At 52.4% G+C, this 18,761-nt stretch overlaps 5 protein-coding genes across 5 annotated transcripts; 4 read left to right on the top strand and 1 right to left on the bottom strand.

Annotated features, from left to right (window-relative positions):
- Positions 1-1,350: 1,350 nt before the first annotated feature.
- On the top strand, positions 1,351-2,724 carry CTRU02_201905 (alkaline serine protease alp1; the record flags this gene model as incomplete). The annotated part of the gene is made up of 3 exons (XM_036725257.1): positions 1,351-2,013; positions 2,087-2,192; positions 2,255-2,724. 3 exons carry the CDS (start codon positions 1,351-1,353, stop codon positions 2,722-2,724), a joined length of 1,239 nt encoding a protein of 412 aa, XP_036582936.1.
- A 1,050-nt stretch (positions 2,725-3,774) lies between these two features.
- CTRU02_201904 (uncharacterized protein) lies at positions 3,775-4,059 on the bottom strand (the record flags this gene model as incomplete). Its single annotated transcript, XM_036725258.1, has 1 exon — positions 3,775-4,059. The coding sequence occupies one exon, from the start codon at positions 4,057-4,059 to the stop codon at positions 3,775-3,777; it is 285 nt and encodes a 94-aa protein (XP_036582935.1).
- Positions 4,060-6,377: 2,318 nt separating this feature from the next.
- On the top strand, positions 6,378-8,562 carry CTRU02_201903 (C6 zinc finger domain protein; the record flags this gene model as incomplete). The annotated part of the gene is made up of 2 exons (XM_036725256.1): positions 6,378-6,559; positions 6,624-8,562. The coding sequence occupies 2 exons, from the start codon at positions 6,378-6,380 to the stop codon at positions 8,560-8,562; spliced, it is 2,121 nt and encodes a 706-aa protein (XP_036582934.1).
- A 3,779-nt stretch (positions 8,563-12,341) lies between these two features.
- CTRU02_201902 (nap family protein) lies at positions 12,342-13,436 on the top strand (the record flags this gene model as incomplete). Its single annotated transcript, XM_070203946.1, has 2 exons — positions 12,342-12,426; positions 12,553-13,436. 2 exons carry the CDS (start codon positions 12,342-12,344, stop codon positions 13,434-13,436), a joined length of 969 nt encoding a protein of 322 aa, XP_070062528.1.
- A 3,716-nt stretch (positions 13,437-17,152) lies between these two features.
- Positions 17,153-18,741, top strand: CTRU02_201901 (HypA protein; the record flags this gene model as incomplete). The annotated part of the gene is made up of 5 exons (XM_036725254.2): positions 17,153-17,266; positions 17,322-17,363; positions 17,411-18,126; positions 18,195-18,406; positions 18,461-18,741. 5 exons carry the CDS (start codon positions 17,153-17,155, stop codon positions 18,739-18,741), a joined length of 1,365 nt encoding a protein of 454 aa, XP_036582932.2.
- Between the last annotated feature and the right edge of the window lie 20 nt (positions 18,742-18,761).

Raw genomic sequence — 18,761 nt, 5'->3', positions numbered from 1 at the left:
TGATGCGTGTTTCTGTTGATGATATTGTGTGTGGCCGGGATGCGATGCTGTGCACCTGACGCACCCAAGAACAGTGTCGTCGAATGGCAACGTAGAGGTGACGAACTGGTATAGACGGCTATTGAAGGAGATCCGCATCGGAGGGCTTGGGTTTCCGTCTCCGGAGTTTTCTTCAAGCTTTGCAGTTGGGGAGAGTCTCTTGTGAATTCTGACAGAGGTTATTCTGATGTAAGGTCTCATGTAACTGACAAACACTGGATGGAGTAGGAGTCAATGGTGGTAGGCTGCCACCTGCCAAGGCACTGACGAGGGAAGTACGCTAAACCTTGACAACAATGGCAGGGCCAGCGAGAGCCTTGGTCTAGACCTCTCTCCCTTTATCGTAGCCAAACAGGAACAAGTCGCCTAGCATAAGTTTGTACGCACAAAAACGGGCCGCTCGCGTCCATCTGCCAATGGCTTGTGTTACCTTACTAGTAACCCAAATCTTAGGGCGAAGAAAGAAAAGAGGGCCCGGGCTCTGTTATTGGCGATACGAGGGGAAGCAACGGATTGGTGCTACCATATCATCCGAGGTACTCCATGCCTGGGGCCACGCATGCCAAGAATGACCTATTTTCTGCAACTGTCTGCCATTGAAACTGACTCAAGCAGCTACATACAGAGTGGTCGCCGAACCGACCCTGCCGTCAGTTAGGTTATTCATTCCCTGCTGGACCCCGTTGCCAGACACTCGAATTATCCGGGGACTTGGTGACTCAAAAATAAAATAAAATAAAACCCAGAATAAATACGATAAAGAATCATTTGCGCGTGACGCGTTGTTGAGGGGGTGTGATGTTTCCCAAATCGTAATGAAGAGAAAACAAACCATGTCATTATGGGGCATCTGTAGCGACCTAGCCCGGTGGGGTTGCCTGAAGCGGTCACCGTGGTTGGGACTAACATGCTCAGTCGTCCGGTGACGGGACGGCCCTTAGTACACTGCCAATGAATGTTCTGGGCCCCCACGAAGAGACAAGACAAAATTGCATCAACATCGAACGTTTGATAGACGCGCCCGTTTGCATCGTGCCTCCTCAGGGGACTTTTCTCGGCTCCCATGCCCTGCTTGGGCACATCTAACAATGTCGCGTCGTGGTCTTGAACGTTCGCTTTCAGAAGCTCGAGGCCTCAGTGACCCACAAACGTCATCTTGGCCTTCACCATTGCGAAGGGGGGAAATTACCCATAGGGAGGATCAAGAGAATTGGCACGATTCGAAGCATGTATATAAAGAATAAGGCCAATGTGAACATCGCCGAGTGAGCTTGCTGAATTCTCCAGAGTCGATTTGGGCCTTCTGCGAAGATGTCGCACTTCAGCGCAGCCGCAGTCCTTTTGGCGTTCAGCCTCCAGGCCATCGCCGCCGCCGTGCCGAATGCGGCCCCCGACGGCGTCATCCCCGGCCAGTACATCGTCCGCCTGAAACCCGGCCTTCAGCCCGCCGAGGTTCAAGAACATCTGAGCTGGGCCGCTGCCGTGCACGAACGCAGCCCTCGTCGGCGGGACACCACGGGCGTCGGCAAATCATTTACTATTGGCGAGTTCAATGCCTACGCCGGTCACTTCGACGAGGACAGCATCGCCGAGATAGGTGCCGGCGCCGGCGTCATCTCCGTCGAGCCCAACCGTGTTGTTGAGCTTGACTCACTCGCCACCCAGAAGGCTGCGCCTTGGGGTCTTGCGAGCCTATCCACGCCGTCTCGTCCGCCAGACTCGAGTGACAGTCGTCCGTACAAATTCGACGACTCTTCTGGCGAGGGCACCTTTGCCTACGTCGTTGACACGGGTATACATATCTCGCACCCCGACTTTGCTGGCCGCGCCATCCGTGGATATAACGCACAGCCCGACGAGGAATTTGACGACTTTGGCGGGCACGGCACGCACGTCGCTGGCATCGTTGGGTCTCAGACTTATGGCGTTGTCAAGAATGCGACGATCGTGGATGTTAAAGTCCTTGTAGGCGGTGTAAGTGGGCATCCCTGGCGTGAGTGACAACTTAGAGTCGTGATCGGCACTGACACGCCGCCACCACTAACAGGGCTCTGGCACTGTCCAGACGGTCCTTGACGGGTATAACTGGGCCGTCAGCAACATCACACAGACGCCAGGCCGTCTGACCAAGTCCGTCATCAACCTCAGCCTCGGTACTTGAGCAGATCCGCCCACTCGATCCTTGAGGGTTTTGTAATTGACGTGTATGCTTTAGGTTTCACCGTCAGCTCACAATCATCGGCGCTTGATGATGCAGTCCAAGCGGCGTATGGCTTGGGTATAGTTACTGTGGTGTCTGCCGGCAACGGAAACCAGGATGCGGTGCAACGGTCGCCAGCAAGGGCGAAGCATGCCATCACGGTCGCCGCATCGGACTGGAAGCGGGCGCGGGCGGGCTTCAGTAATTACGGACCGTCTGTCGATATCTTTGCGCCTGGGGTTGGTATCAGGTCTCTCACCATTGATGACGGATATGCTTCGAGAGACGGTACATCGCAAGCTACGCCGCATATTACGGGTCTCATCGCGTATCTGAGATCACAGGAGGAGCTCGCCACCCCCAAGGCAGTTTTAGAAAAACTGAAGGCGCTGGCGATCAGCAACGTGGTGCAGGACGCCAAAGGCGCTGCTAATTTGTTTGCGTACAACGGTGTAAGGGGTTTCATCAAGGGCGTTACCCGCTGATCCAAGGAAATACCGTTGAGCGCGTAAGCCTGCGGCAGCATTCGGTGCTGTCAAGATTTGCTGGATGACGGAACAGTGCAATTGCAGTATGGTCCTAGGATCGGCCGCCTTTGAAGAAAACTTGGCTGGCTATCCTCTTGAAGCTTCTCTCGGGTAGTACAACAGCATGTCCGTGGTAGCTCCTTTTTTTTTTTTTTTTCTTTCTTTTCTTCTACATAATCAAGAGGTGCATTGAGAGTCTGACACCGAGACAGTTGACCTTATCCGAATTCCCTAAACGGGGCATAAAAGATTGAACTGTGCAGACGCTCCTCTTCACCTATACCGTGGAATGTCGATTCCGTAAGAAGGTTTATTTAAAGCACCCGCTTGGTAAGCTGCCACCAGATGGGCACTGATAGCGAAGCAGCATCGTCTAGAGCATAATACCCACTGAAGCTGGAGGGAGGCGAAATGCCATCGGCCACTGGCCATTGGCTATTGGCGGCGGCACCCGCCATTGTCTCCAACGACGGATGTGGGATGGAGATGGAGTCTTTCAATCATGAGATGTGCACGTGTGTACATGGGGGAAAGCCCACCAAGTCCATCGCTGCTTGGGCCTCCCATGTCACCTTCTCCACTTGCCGTTGTCTTCCCCCCCTGGTCCAAATGTGGTCATTTTTTGATCAGTGCTTCCTTCCCATTTGATCTGGCGACAGGAAGACATGTGCTGCAGGGCTTGGCCACCCACCCGCACAGGAAACAAACGAGACACACAGCCACGAAACCTAAGTTGTGCATCGTACAGAATTACGAGTAGTGTCGTTGCGGGAGAAGAGAAGAATATAGACTTGGGAGGCCTGTCCGACGCCATGCAGCAGGCTGAGAGGCATGGGGGAGGAGGAAAAGGAAGGCAAATGAGCGGGTGAATGAGTAGAGGAGTGGTTGAACGGTTAGATGGTTGGATGGGCGGATGTGTTAATGTGCGTACCTATGTACCGGGAGAGAAGAAGGAGAAAGAGAGGTGTGAAAGACTCAACAAGCATGTCGGCGAAAGAGAAAGTGCGATCACAGCGACATGGAGGAAAGGTGTGGGGTCGTCAAGCTGGAGAGGAAGAGAGATCTGGGGACGAAAAGGGCAAGAACGTCCAAACCTGGGTAGCTCTGGACTTGGACCTGCTGCTCCAGCTCCAGCTCCAGCTCCAGCTCCAGCTTTTGCTTCTGTTCCTCCCTCCTCCCTTGCTGCTGGCAGTTGGCAGGTGCAAAGGTAGGTAGGTACTCGTCCTGGTTCTTATCCGTGCTTTCATCCGTACCACCTGTAGGTAAGGGTGGTCGAGGCAAATCAGGTGGCATATTAACTGTCCTGTCTTCTGTCTATCCTTGTTTCTTTTTCTTCTTGCCCCTTCATGTTGGCTGGCCCCTCTTCCTCCAGTACGTGCCTTTTGACCCGTGCCCCGGCTTCGCAGTGCCTCCCTCACCCGTTGGACGAAAGGTACAAGGACGAGAGCGGAAAACGTCAGGTAATTACAGGAGCACCAATTGGGAAAGGCTCCCAGCCAAAATTCAATAACCCGCCGAGGTATCCTCTCTTCACCCTGGTTTCTCTCTACGTACTTGGATCAACAATACTTACTGCACAACGTATTGCCGTACCTGCTGAGGCAAGTTGCAGACATGACAAGGTACCGTGGTACCCGGACGGGTCAGATAGACAGCTAGTGTCGCATTGCACTGGAGGCGTACGACTGACAAAACTTTTTGTGAGACGTCGAGATTCCCCTCAGTGCTTCGTTGCTCGTTCCGCACCCTCGTGTGCTTCTTCCACTGAGTGTCCAAACCAGGCTTGGCCAAGGTCGCTTGGTGTGTATTTTCCGTCATTTCATTCTCTGTCTGACGGGTTGTCGGATTGACAATACCTAGAAATGCCTTGTCTAATTTTGGTCTAAGTACTGGATAGTGCACAGCACGGCGGTCAAACGCATTGTCTTGCTTGCTACCCTGGAGGTTTTCCTCCACAAGACAATTGTTTCCTTGGCCCACGTCTCTCTCTCCTCTGTTAGCCTAAGGTAGGCAGACCAAACCGACGTGTTTCCCCCTTCCTCTTCTTCTTCTTCTTCTCGTTTCATTTTCTCCCACAGCTTCGTTACTTATGGTCTAAGCACACTAGGCGGATCCGTGGGAGACTGTTTAACTTATCCAGACGAATAGTAATAAAACAATGAACCTCGTTCCTGTCTCAATCCCGGTTCCGTTCCCCGGTCCCGTCTCATTTTCATGCTCACTCTGGTCTTCTCACCCCTTCCGTCCTGCTACCTTTTGCCAACTTCGGGCCTAATAGCGTTTTCTCATTGGCTCGTCCTGCTCTAGGCGGGATTCGTACCGGCTTCTGCTCTACCCATATGGAGTAAACGGGGTTTTTTTTTTCTTCATCCTGGCAACTCCCTCAACACCGGTAGTGCACTTTCTGCTGTTAAAAACCTAGGCATAATAACACACCAAACTCATGCTTCTCCTGGATTACACACAAAGACCCCCCTTATCTTACCTATCTTACCTCGCAGATTCTTTGTCCTCGTCTTCATCGGTCTGATGCTACCTCACCCTCGTCAGCCCTCACTCTCCGGTACATGCTCCAACGACGTTGGAGCTTCTGCATGCAGTGCAGCGCAGCGCAGTAACGTCTCCCTCACATCCACCTCACGAGCACAGATCTGCCTATAACCTGGCTGCCTTTCTCCCTCCACCATCAACACTGCACCACACCACAATCGAGGAACATCCCAGTCCTCGTCTGCGTCTCCTGCTTAATACCAAGCCTCCTCATCCTCCTGGCTACGAAGGGGGGGCCTCCACATCGCGACGTATTCCCCATCACTTGGCTCCCCTCGTGGATCTCGGCCTTCCCTACCGTACGGAGACAGTACCACTGTACCTTCGGCTCCCCCTCACCCCTGGTCCCTGTGGACCCAAGCTACTGCTTGCTACTTCATCCACGGCCAGTGGCTTTGTGTTACACTGTCGCGACTCCATTCGCGGATGCCCAGGTCCGCGCCATCTGCCAGCCCTATATTACTCTATGATCCGTCGCACCCGGCCCCCAATTCCTTCCCGCCGCGAATCTCTTCCCTGCCCAGTCGTCGCGCATAAATCCAGCAGCCATTGGAATACAAGCATACGCATACGCATACAAATTATACACACTCCCACTGGGCTCAATTGTTGGGTGTTTTATTTCGACATCAGAACTGGCACTGTTTGAAACTTCTCTCCAACCTCTTTTCGGGCTCGGTCCACGTTGCCATCTTCGCTTCCTTTTTTTCAACCTTGCTATTACCTTAGTCACGTAAGTGTCCAACAAAACAACCGAGGGATATCCCCGTCTCCCAGTAGATCCTTCCCCGCCGGACCTGTTCTCCGTTCTCGCCGAATTTGCGCTAGGCCTGAGTGCCCTGTCTAACCGCCGAGTTCACAGACCACCCGCCATCGGGCCAACCCTTAGGTACCCTCGTCGCCCTACCTCACCCTAAGAGCTCCCGCGCGTCCCCTGCTTTTCGTCCAAACTTCTTCACCTCGCTTCACAAGTCTGCTCTCCGCCAGCTGCATCTTGCTGCCGTCGAACGAGAGGAAGAAGATCGTATAATCGAGGGCCAACAGGCGATGCATGCGCCCGCATGATTGCTTTGGCTATAAACAGCGTTCCCCTGAGCCTCACGACAATGTCCTCCCCTAACCATGCCGATTCCAACTCGGCCGCTTCAGTGACCTCTTCCAGTCCCCCCTCCGACTCACAGCAGAAACCCAAGAGGGCGAGAACTAGCAAACCCAAAGTCAAGACAGGATGCAATAACTGCAAGTATGTTGTGAACCTCTGTCGTTATTTCTTCATGAGGAGACCCGTGTCTGATCTCTCTTCGTAGACAACGGCGCATTAAATGCGACGAAAAGCGACCTTCCTGCTCTCAATGTGTTCGCTCCAAGAAGATTTGCACCGGCTACCCACCTCCCAGTCGGAGCGCAAGACCTCACGAGGTTCTCGCCATTGCGCCAAAGCCTCTTGCCGCACAAAATGGCGCTGCTCCCGTGCGGGCTTCGATCGACTTGCCGCCCCGGAGAGCCCAGAAGGTGCAGGCTCGTCGAATGACGCCCCCTCAGACTCCTGACTCCAACATCTCGGTCACACTGTACCGCCCCGCGGGCAACCTCCAACTCACCCCGCAGGAGGGGCTGTATTTTCAACTCTTCCGCTCTCACACAGCCAACGAGTTATCTGGATATTTTGATTCGGTGTTCTGGACCCGAACCGTTTTGCAGGAGTGCCATTCAGAGAACGCCATCCGTCATGCTGTGGTTGCGTTGGGTGCCCTCTACAAGACCCTTGAGCAATCGTGTGAGTCTCCTCCAGGATCGCCATCCGATTCGCTGAACCCTGCAGACGGAGCATACCGCCACTGGGAGGTGGCTGTCAAGCAGTACTCGGAGGCCATCAATGCTCTTGTTCATCTGAACCGTGACCAGAAGTCTCACCGCACTCTACTCATGGCCAGCGTGCTCCTGGCCTGTTTCGATTCCTTCATCGGCGATCATAGGCAGGCAATCAGACAGATTCAGACTGGCCTCGGCCTGCTGGAAAAGCTCCGAGCCGAGCGGAGAAGATCCTTTCTGCCCATTTCTGAGGAACCGGTCGAGGAGGAGCTCATTACTATGTTCACCAGGCTTGCAATTCAAGCAAAATCATACGACATGGCTTTCCACTTTCCTCACCCTTATGTGATTCGACTTACTCCGCAAAATCCCGAGTTCCCTCAGTCGCCTCCCTCAGATGCCGGTAGCTCACCTTCGTCCATCATTTCGAGTTCTTCGGTGCCAGAGCAATTTTTTACTCTGATGGAGGCACGAAACGCCTGGGACAAACTTCTCGAGAAAATGCTCCGCTTCACCGAAAGCCTGTTCATCTACCAGAAGTCAACTGGTGCGAACGGGCCCATGGGAATCCTACCCAAATCGTTGAAGCAGTACGGAATGAGCTTCAAGGGCCAGCTGGACGGTTGGTCTGAGGCTTTTGAGTACCTCCTCGAGTCTCGCACAGCCCCTGGTGTGAGCCATCAGGAAAAGGCTGGTATCGCTGTTTTGAAGATGTTCCAGATCATGAGCCAGATTCTTTTTCTTATGACATACAGCGACAACGAATCACAGTTCGACCTGTTTCAGCCGCAATTTAAAGCCATTGTCGACCTTGCTTCGGAGGTGGTGGGTGACGAAGAGAGACGAGCGGCAGCCAAAAGATGTCCCGATCCAGCTCTCTGCCCTCATCGCCACAACCACTCGCCAGATATCTTTGGCGGCAACGCATACAACACGTATCACATTAAGCCTAGCTTCAGTGCTGATTTGGGCATTGTGCCTCCTTTGTTTGTAGTCGCCACCAAATGCCGTCATCCGATCATCCGACGACAGGCCATTCAGCTGTTGAGTAGCAGCGCCCGACGAGAGGGCATGTGGGATAGCGAGCTGACAGCGCGCATCGGACAATGGGTTGTGAATATTGAGGAAGAGGAGGATAAGGCGTCGTCACCAAAGCCGAGTCAAACGAACGGCGGCGCACGACAAGGTTCAGTCGATTTTGGAGAGGATGTTCCTCTTGGGCCCGGCGGCAATGCTCGCTGGGACGCCCGGAGGGGCAGCACTATCCCCGGTCTCATCACGTCAAAACGGACCGTCCCCGAGGAAAAGCGCGTCATGGTTCGCGCCGTCGACTTTGATCTCCGAACAAGGTTCGCCAACTTGCAAGTCGGCACACGAGGTATCATTCCCGGGTCACCGGACCTACGATCTCGCGTTACCCAATTAACGTGGTGATGGATGCGTCAGAAAGAGATTTCATATCAACTGTCTGGGAGCGGAGTTGTTGTTTTCTGCTTTCTGTACTCGATATACCCCCGGCGATTTGTAAAGCACAGAGGCCTATGGCCTTTTTGGAATTTTCCCCTTCCCCATTTCCCTCCATCTACCATCTGCTATGATCTATATCTAGAAGCCATGACTTACGATTGGGAACTACTGCGCTGCATTGTTGGCAGAGAGAAAGTGGATGGGCGAAAAGGGGTATGATGGCTAGCTGGCCGGTCTAGCTCCGAGGTAGCGCTACCATCGTTACTGCCGGTTTGGAATGCTGCATTTGATGGGAGTTTTTGACAGGCATGGAAACAGGAGGATTCAAAATTTGGACTGCGCAAGCAATAATAGTCCCGAAAGTCAGTGTCGACTAATTGTTGACAATGACAGTGGTAGTATGTATGACAGCCATGAGACGATAACAATTCAATACTTTTCAACGCACATGCACATCAGCCTTTGATACAGCAGATGGCTTGTTCATGCCGCAATTTTATAGCATTAGCTTACACGGCTTGACTCTTGAGGTTTCTGGGTTATACAACACGACGACAAGCTCATCTGGCAAGTAGCCTTGACCCAACGCCTTCGTGGACGTTCGGCGGGTCACGAATACCAAGTTCATCATCTCGGCCATCGGACAAAATACGCAAGCGACACCCACTTGACCAAAACCCCGACCGTTCAGGTAGCTGTTACCCATTGACAGATGGCACATTTGATCCCGTCCTTGGCAACGCCAGTCAAAGCGTTGGCGCCCTTTTTTCTTCTCTTTTTTCTCATCGGTGGCCAGGAACCCAGCTTGGCCACGCGCCATTGGGCAAGCCAAGCGTACTAGAGGCGCCGGGCCGGCCCCAGTTAGCCGCTGTCATTACGCGCCCGTGCCATGTAAATTTCTTTTACTGTGACGGCGTCTAATAGAGGAAGGGGACTAGGCCGTGACTTTGTCGAGCGTCGCGTATTTTGCTCGTTTACGCAAACCCGTTGTTTAGGGGGAGGGGGGTTAGCGGTTGTGTTGCGGCTGGAAAATTTTGAGTGTTGAATACTCGTATAACAATGATTTTACCTAGTTACGAAGATGGAGATGTCTAGGTGTATCCGTTGATGGCATATGAGGGCGGTAAAGTGATGGAGCAGTAGATTTGCTTCGTAACGTGAGCGGTGATAAATGGAATCTCGTGAGTAATAGAGATTCGTATTTATATTCAATTCAAGCCAGAGGCTATCATAGGATTTCTCACATCAGTAATGCTATGTCCTGCGTCTGTTAGGCCATAACGATCACGGTGGGAACGAGACCCCGCCCCGGGTCCGAAGCGGACCCACTCCGTACGGAGCCGGGGCGTCACAAGTCCCGTGTCCCGGCATCACAAGCCGGACTCATCAGTTGCCCTTTCAAAGAGGTGCAGATCTCCAATGCGAACACGACCCCTGTACATCGGGACATTCCGTTCCGCCTGATTGCTATGTTTATAGATTGGACAAGATAATAGGGCTTTGACCTATAGAGAAAGCTACGTAGAGCGCGAGGGCGCGTCTTCATGTTTGTTTTTGCTTCTTACCGCGTTATAGATGGTATATGCGGGAACCCGACAGGGAAATGACTTCCGAACGGAAGGAGAAGGCCCGTCTGGGGACGCCCCCCGAGAACAAGAAAAACTCTGACCGATGGAGAACCGAAGAGCCGCTTCGGAGACCCTCGATCAAAACAAAGAAGCCCGTGTTTTCACGAGCAAAAACGCAGCTATCGCACTTTGCTGTCACCCCCCTGAGAAGTCGCAGGCGTTTCCCAGCAACGGCACCCAAGGATGTTGCTGGGAGCGCTGAAGACACAGCGCAGACCGCTTCGACGCCCGCGGTGCCAAACTCAGCTTGCCGCAGCGGAAAAGAGACGCAAATCAAAGGCGAGAAGCCGATACGGTCCGTACAACTCAATGCGCGACTCTGTCAAGCCATTGAATGATGATTGAGGCCAGTCAAATGTCTTTTCACACCTGGGGTGATTCTTGGGAGCGACTGAAGTGACAATTAACACATGAAAAGTTCTGCCACGGTGACATCCCGCAGGCTCAACGGACGGTGGCGCCCCTCCCCTTTCCATCCACAGACTAAAGTCGGGATTCGTCCGCGCGGCTAGTGTTAGTGTCGTGGGCGAAGATCAATAGCTGCCATCATCCCAGGACCTGAAATTGGCAATTTTGACGGAGACTGTCATCCTGCTCAGGCAGAGGAGGGCCACCTCAAAGTTTGTTTACATTTGCAAGATTGTGACGCGGCGTGCACAGATAGCTGGCAATGCCTCCTGGTATAAGCATCTTAGGCTCTCACATGCCTTTTTTCATATCTCTGCCCGTAGATGAGATAAATACTTTAGAACAATCAGTGATATCAACAGACAACCCGCAAGAACCGCCGTCTAAAACGTCACCAGAAAGCTAAGGAAGTCTCGAGAAAGAACGACGCATCTCCATTGAATGTGATGAGGGGAAACTGAGGAGCAGCAACAACAATAACAATAACAACCCCTCAGTGGATCTCGAGTTGGTCATGGAAAAACAACAAGCTGCCAGTGGCGGTTGGACAACAATGTGCATGACAAAAGTTGGCAGCGGTTTCCTAGCTAGACGTAGCGGATACCGAGCAATTGCCGCTTAGCTTTAGAGGCAAAGAGAAAATCTTCTCTGGGCTCCATTCGATTTTATCCACAGGATTGGGTGTGGCCGTGTGGTTGACGATCTAGAAGCCACTGATTGGGAAATTGATGTGGGGGATTTCAGAGTCGGGCTTGGAAGTTGGTGGTAGCACAGTGGGTTTGCGAAAAAAAAGTGAACGATGGGTTCCACCGTAGGGTGCCCCTCCCTCCTCTACAGGGGTCTTAAGAGGACCCCTGATTTTCCACAGCACCTTTTTTTCACGGGAGCTTAACAGAGCGCGGGCCAGGTATCACCCACTGAAAGCAGTAAAAGGCGAGCAGGCGGGGTCCTTAATTGTTAGTGAATGGTTGCGGTCGAAAGTGGCTGCTGCGCCAAGGTACATTCCTGATTGGGCACGCTCTCGCGCCACAGAAAAGGCACACAACACCCGCATCCATGTCACTGCCAACCAGCTTTGGGGTGCCCCGCCATAATTCTCCGTCGCTGTGCTCCAATGCGCTCCAACGCTTCTGGCGCTCTGCAGTCTTGTGCAACCACGACTTGCACCGGGCCTCTTATTGACGGAACTGATGGGCTATCTGGGGCCTCTGAAAACTTCGAGATCAACAGGGACCGTGAGACGACCCAATGACATCAGTCACCGCTAGTCACTAAACAGGAATCCCAAGGCAAGCTTGGAGCTGGGTGGGAAATTTTTTTCTCTCGTGCCAAAATTCTGTGCTGCATATTGCCTGTGGCTCACCGATCCCCCTCCCCCACGTCAGTAGTCAGTTGGGCCCCTCGTCCCTCCTTCCCTACGCAGACAATTTTTTTTCACGGGCATCCATATTAATAAAAATTCAGAAAACGTTGTAAGGATTTGCTAAGCATACGCATTCGCGATTCATATTTAAACAGCTTCCCCCTGGTGAGGCAGCCCCCCCCCTCTAGCTGTGTTCTTTCATCTTGCGCTCTCTCATCCTAATTTTACCCCTCCAGAATCAGTACCCCGCCTCGGTGAAATCTCTATATTAAAGAGCTTCACCAGCCTTTCAGGACTCATTTTAATCTTCATTGAATTGGTCATTTGTTTATCAAACAACCGTCAAAATGGTCGAATTGGTTGAGACTGGCGTCACCTACGAGGAGCTCGCCGACATCGAGCGCGAGTTCGAGCAGGTCGAGACTGAGATGCGTGAGTTCCTTCCCTCCCTACCCCTCCTGTTCTTCTCATCACCCTTGCGGTGTGAACCTACTTCTGCGCCAAGAAAGACTTGAGACGGGCAAAAATCATGACCAGAGACTAACCACCCCCGTACAGTCCGTAAGCAGTACGAGCTCTCTCGTCCTCTGTACCAGAAGCGTGCTGCCCTCGTTGCCAAGATCCCCAACTTCTGGGCCCTTGTCTTCGAGCAGTCCCCTCCCGAGATTGACGAGTACATCCAGCCCCAGGACGCCGCCCTTCTGCTCTCTTCTCTGAAGAACATCTCCGTCTCTCGCTTCGAGCTGGAGAACGGCCAGAACGGCGACCCCCGCTCCATCTCTATCCGCTTCGAGTTCAGCGAGAACGAGCACTTTGAGGACAGCGTCCTTGAGAAGAAGTTCTGGTGGCGCACCTCCGAGAACTACACCGGTCTCGTCTCCGAGCCTGTCAACATCAAGTGGAAGGACGGCAAGGACCTGACTGACGGCCTCCTCACCGCCGTCCAGAAGGTCTGGGACCAGGGTGGCCCCGTCCTCTCCGGCAAGGGCAAGCCCGCCCCCACCCCCGAGGCCGAGGCTCTCAAGAAGAAGATTGAGGAGACCGGCATGGGCGGTGTCTCCTTCTTCTGCTGGTTCGGCTACATCGGCAAGCGCATCTCCGCCGAGGAGAGCGCTGCCCACGCCGCCAAGGAGGCCGAGGAGTTCCGCCTTCGCAAGGAGGGCAAGAAGACCGAGGAGACCGAGGAGGAGGAGGATGACGACGAGGACGAGTTCGAGTACGAGATCTTCCCCGACGGTGACGACGTCGCCCAGGCCATTGCCCAGGACCTCTGGCCCGACGCCCTCTCCTACTTCAGTAAGTTCCTCCGTTCGCGGGCCGAAAACGCTGGAAACAGAGGCTTACAGTCCATGATAGCGCAAGCCCAGGAGGCCGGTGAGCTCAGCGACGCCGACTTCGAGACTGACGAGGAGGATGACGACGAGGAGATGGGTGACGCGTAAACACGCTATGATGTGATGACGTTAGGATTAAGCTGGTGATACCATAATCATCCCTTGATGGGGACAAAAATCAAAAGTCTTTATTTTCGTTTGTTCCAACTCATTGCTCCATTCATACGTGACGCTTCACTTCACTGCCTGCAATCTCTCTTTCACCTGACATCTATTAATACCTTTTGTCTACCAGGTAGACTCATCCAGTCAGCCTCCCACCAATTGGTGTCCTACCAGCTCACCGCGTTGCGTCGGTCACTCTGCACCTCGAGACGTTCAATCATATTCGACAACCTATACGTCCCCGACATCGAACCATGCTCCTTGTTCACCAACACGTTGTCTAGCCGGTCGATATGCTACGGCGTTGCTGCATATCACTTATTTCCATTTCAGGAAATAGACGATGAGGCCAAGGACGGGACCCAGGCCCGCCACACCCCTCCGGCCTACCCCCGCCCACAATCGCGCCAATCGTCGACTACGATGACTGAGCCTCCGGTGCGTCCCAAGGCCTGGCCATCCATCCCCCTGGCTACCCCGTAGCCGTTGTTTCAATGACGACTTCGGCCGAGGCTCGCTGTGAGGTACCGCGATGGTTCAATCTGCCCCCCTGGTTCGATAGACATCGACTTATACCGAACAGGGTAACCCCTCTCGCATCATCATTCGGCTAGGTGGCGGGATTTAGCATCTCCTGAGACGAATATCGCCGTCCTTCCTACCTCTGATGACTCGAATATTGCGTTTGTGCTACGGTCTTTTTGCCGAGAGCATGTGTCACGTCGAAGAAGCCGGGCGTCCAAGCATCCAGGGGGGAGAGAGAGTTCCGGATCGGTCCATGGGAAGGGTGAGAGCGGGGGCCGTAAGTCCCGCGGACGGAGGGAATCTGGCGTCTGCCGGCTACGACGCATGCATGGACCATCTTTCAAGCCGAGATGCAGCCGGTGGATTTCAAGAAGACAAGCCCGTTGAGGCTTGGTGACATTCAAAGATACCGGTTGTCCGGCTGTCGCAGCCGGCGTTGAGGGGGGGCCAGCCAGGGTGGCGATGTTGGGCTGGGCGAAGGGGGGGGTGGGGATGAGATATCGGGACATTACACTTGCATCTCGTACGATTGCTCGGGTTCCTGAAGGCCCGCAATGCAGAACTTCTACCGTCTCGGCCGGGACCCAGTCGCTTGTTAGGTACGCTGTGTGTTGGCTGAGTAAGTGTCAGTCCAGGGCCCCAAAGGGGCGTCACTCTTTGCTCTTATTTGCCAACGGTAATCGAAGTCTACCATACGCAGAGGGAGAAGCAAGCAGCTTTTCCATAGAATGTCTAAAAGGGGTATTATACCCCTGGATGACTTGCACATACCCTGCCTCCTTGAAGTGTTCCTCGTCTCATCGGAGGCCATATCCGATAGGGCCAGCTACTGAAGCACGTGGGTCGTGTTGCCTGATTGGGTCGTTCTTTTCGCACGTTTTCAGGTTCGAGAAAGCAAAATCTTTTGTTGATCTGGGCCAAGGAGGATATCACTGGCTTGAGTAGAAGTCCCGCTGACTTCGTTATCCATGCCTGCTCTATAATGGTGGCAAAATGATTGATCGTGTCATTAAGACGTACTCTCTCAGATGGCCCTCCTAATCGTTGTTAGGGAAAGGGCAGCAGGGCCATGTTATGGTTCTTGTGACACTCTCTTGCATGCAGTGAATTGTGATAAACCTGTCCCATATCTCAAGACGCTTCAGGCAATTAAGTAACTACGCGTTCTGAGTTTACAAGAACCTATCAGCATCTAGGTTATTTCATCATGCTACCTAAATTCAGTGACCAGCATAGCGCCTTTATCTAAAATGGCGGAATTAGACCTTTTGTTGGGCAAAAGGTTTGGCGATGGTGTTGATAACCCCACTATTTTGACGGTCACTATCATCCGTTAACATGGTAATTTAAGGTGACTAATTTGCACCGAACCTTTCTGTGAGCCTAGCTCAGGTGATTTGGAGAGCTGAGAGTATTAGATAGGCCTTTGCTGAACTACATACCTTGTAAGATCGTAGTTGGGGCCGGCACTGATCGGTAAGCTTAGATGCATGATTAATATGGATGACAACCAGATTGGCCGCAACTGATGATTTGAATGGGTATTCTGCTATTCTACAGACGGATAACTGAAGTTTATTCTGACTTGGGCGAGTGGTAATCACGCGGATGTAACTATCGGGGTACACTGTCTGGCCGTTGTCATCCCATGAGTGGATTTAAGCTTAACCTTAAACTTGGAACCCGACCTTCGCAACTACAGCAAGCACGTTCAATCGCTCGGTTGCTTTGCATCGGAATCTTCTATAGGCAACCGCGATGGGGTCTTGTTTATCTGTTACTTCAGTGATTGCTTGTCATATTTGAGTTTTTGCATTAATTGGAAAATTCTGAGTTGGGTTGTATCCTTACCTTGATTGACTCGAGCTTGAAGTGAAGAACGGAAGGTTTGATAATTAGTTGACTGCTCATCTCTCCCACGTGCAATGATTCCAGCTGGAACGACAACGTCTTTGATTTTTGACATTATAATATTTCTTATCAATGTTCCTTTGCCTCCTGCAGTTTCCGATCTTTTCTTTTCCCCAGTTTTTTTTTTTCGTTCTCTCTCCTCCCTCTCGCCTAAGGATTCTCAAAATATATAGGCTGACAGATTTCACGGACCATGGACCCATCCATCAAATATTTGTAGTAGAACCTCAGGATGCGTCCTTGACCTAAAGAGTTCGCCACCGGCGACAATAACCATACGACTGAGCGTTCACAGATATCGAACCCAGTGACCATCCACTATGTTGCCTTGTCGTCAGTCATTGTTCGCTTACAAACCGCCAAGATCTCTCTTAACCGCGCGGTAACTTTAAGCATCAGGCGAAGCTTCGCTACTCCACAAGCTGTCGGCCTTCGCGTTCAACCTCCAAAGCCGAAGAGGTTGGCCCTTACTGGAAAGGGTTCTCCACGCCGGATGCATCATGATGCTGTAAGCTACATCGTGACGCTGCATGAAAATCGGAAGCTTCGGGTCTATTTTGGTTGTTGTACTACGAGAAAATGAGCTTCATACTCTGCTGTCGTCGGTTTAAGAGATGTGAGTCTCTCGGCCAGATTATAGCTGCTCTCGTGCGACTCAGTATCCGGGCCGCGCCGAAGCCTGCGTGACCCCAAGGCGATCGGAGCTGACATAAAAAACTCCGATATACAAATCTGAAAGTAACTACGTGTAATGCACAGTTGCAATTACGTGATTATTTGCCGCCTATTCGTATTCACATTCAGTTCAGGTTCTCTATGGCCGAACTTACACGCCCGGTGGTACCATCTTTACAACTCCAAACGTTGCGATGACGTCAAAATCTGGGGAAGCGTCAAGGAGTAAAGTGAAATGGGGCATCACGGACCTCTGACGCGAGGGGTCAACTTGCTTACCCGCATCTAGCCATCCTATGGGAAGACGTCCGATTCCCATCACTCGCGCCCGCGCCCTTTGTTACGTGCCTCATTTGTAAGCTGATGGTTGTGCATGTGGACGGCCCCCTGCCACGATACTTAATTAGGTTCAGCCACGCCTGGAGATTCTCAGCTTGTCGCATTCTCTACCAAAGATGAGATTGTCTCCCACAACAAGGAGGATCTCAAAGCACATTACTTTTACAGGAAGCCGCAAATACTCATTTAATTTCACGAGATCAATCAATATGGCAACTGCATACAAGATAGATGTTCCGGTGTCCAACACTGGACTGTGGCAGTTCAATCAGCAGGATGCCACAGCGAAAAAGGTATCCGAGTTTCTGCAGGAAGACCTCGAGGTATGGCTCTCATGAGTGCTCTCTTGACAATACTGCCAATCTAATTAAAGGACAGAAACATCACGTCTTCTTCAACAAGGACGGATTTCACAACCATGTAAGTGCACTCTCATTCATCACTGAATTTATCTAAGCGCTTTGCAGATCCCCCACCATCTACTGGCACTCTTTGGAACTGGTGCCGGCCCGGATGCTATCCAATTGGCCTGGAAAGAGAATGAAAACTACCAGAGGCCAGCGCAGAACTCCCACAACAACATCGTCGACGAGCTCCATGACTGGGAGAAGACGAAGCAGTACCTCGGCAAGGAGAAGTACTATCCCGACTTCCTCCTTTTCTTCCAGCGCGAGATCGAAAAGAAAGGCTGGGAGGAGGCACTCAACGAGCACCTCTTTGGGGGAAATGAGCGCGCCCACGACATGTTCCAGCGCATGTTCGCCGGCTTCTTGCACCCCATAATCCAGCTCATGTATGGCGTCGAGTGGGAGCAACCCGCCATTGTCGCCGAGGGCTTGGCTCAGGCTGCCGTTCATAAGAACCAGCTCGGGTCTTTCTTTGATGAGGCCGAGAAGCGCTCCAAGTCTGCCAGCACGCCGATGCCACGGATCATGGATCTCATTCAGGAAATAAGGAATAACGAAAAACTGGTGAATGCGATACAAATGAAGGACGCTAACAAAGTACACGATGGCATCCTCGTACGCGCCCCAGAGGAAATGCTCCAGATTGCTAGCAAGGTCAAGATCACCCAGGAAGAGCTGGATGAGAGAACAGCTGAAATGTACCACATCAACGCTTATGTTGCCGGCACTGCGGCTTTGAAACCTGGAAAGGAGGCCAGGTGGGATTTCTTCCTCATGTAAGTCTTTCACCAATGTTGTGTGTGAGAATTCGAGTAGTGACGAATAATGTCTAACACAATAACAGTCACCATGTAAACTCTTCACCAATCTTTCTCTGCTTCAACGCCAAACCATGGATTTCCACAGAGAACAAGATTCGTATACTCGAGTACAAGATCCGTCTGGATCTGGTTCAATACGCCGCCCGCGGTAGTCCGGAGATCCGCCCCGACGCGATCAAATCCTATGTACCGAAGGACAAGGACCAGAAGAAACAGATCGTTTCCAAGGTCACTGGTAAGGCCGTTATGCAGATTGTTGATTGTGTGGTATGCTGACGCATCAAATCAGATCTCCTGCCCAGATTCCACAAGATCCCTGACGATGGCCACACCATCAAACTAGTCCGAGCCCTTGGCATCTGCCGCGAGCTGTCCGCCAAGTATAGCGAAAAACCGTGGATCAAGATCAAGAGTGACGATGAGTGGCTGAAGCTGTATTACTCGGTGCTAGACGGTTCTGAGGACACGGAAACGAGATGGGTCCGCTCGACTGGTCTAGAGGAGGCGTGGAAGGTGAGTGATGCTCCTCCGCTGAAGTCGTTTAGACATGCCACTAACTTACCCACCTAGGATGTACCGGCTCGCGAATC

This window comes from Colletotrichum truncatum, assembly GCF_014235925.2.
Source record: "Colletotrichum truncatum strain CMES1059 chromosome Unknown Contig_0001, whole genome shotgun sequence".
NCBI lineage: Eukaryota > Fungi > Ascomycota > Sordariomycetes > Glomerellales > Glomerellaceae > Colletotrichum > Colletotrichum truncatum.
This window is presented reverse-complemented; position numbering and strand designations above follow the sequence as displayed.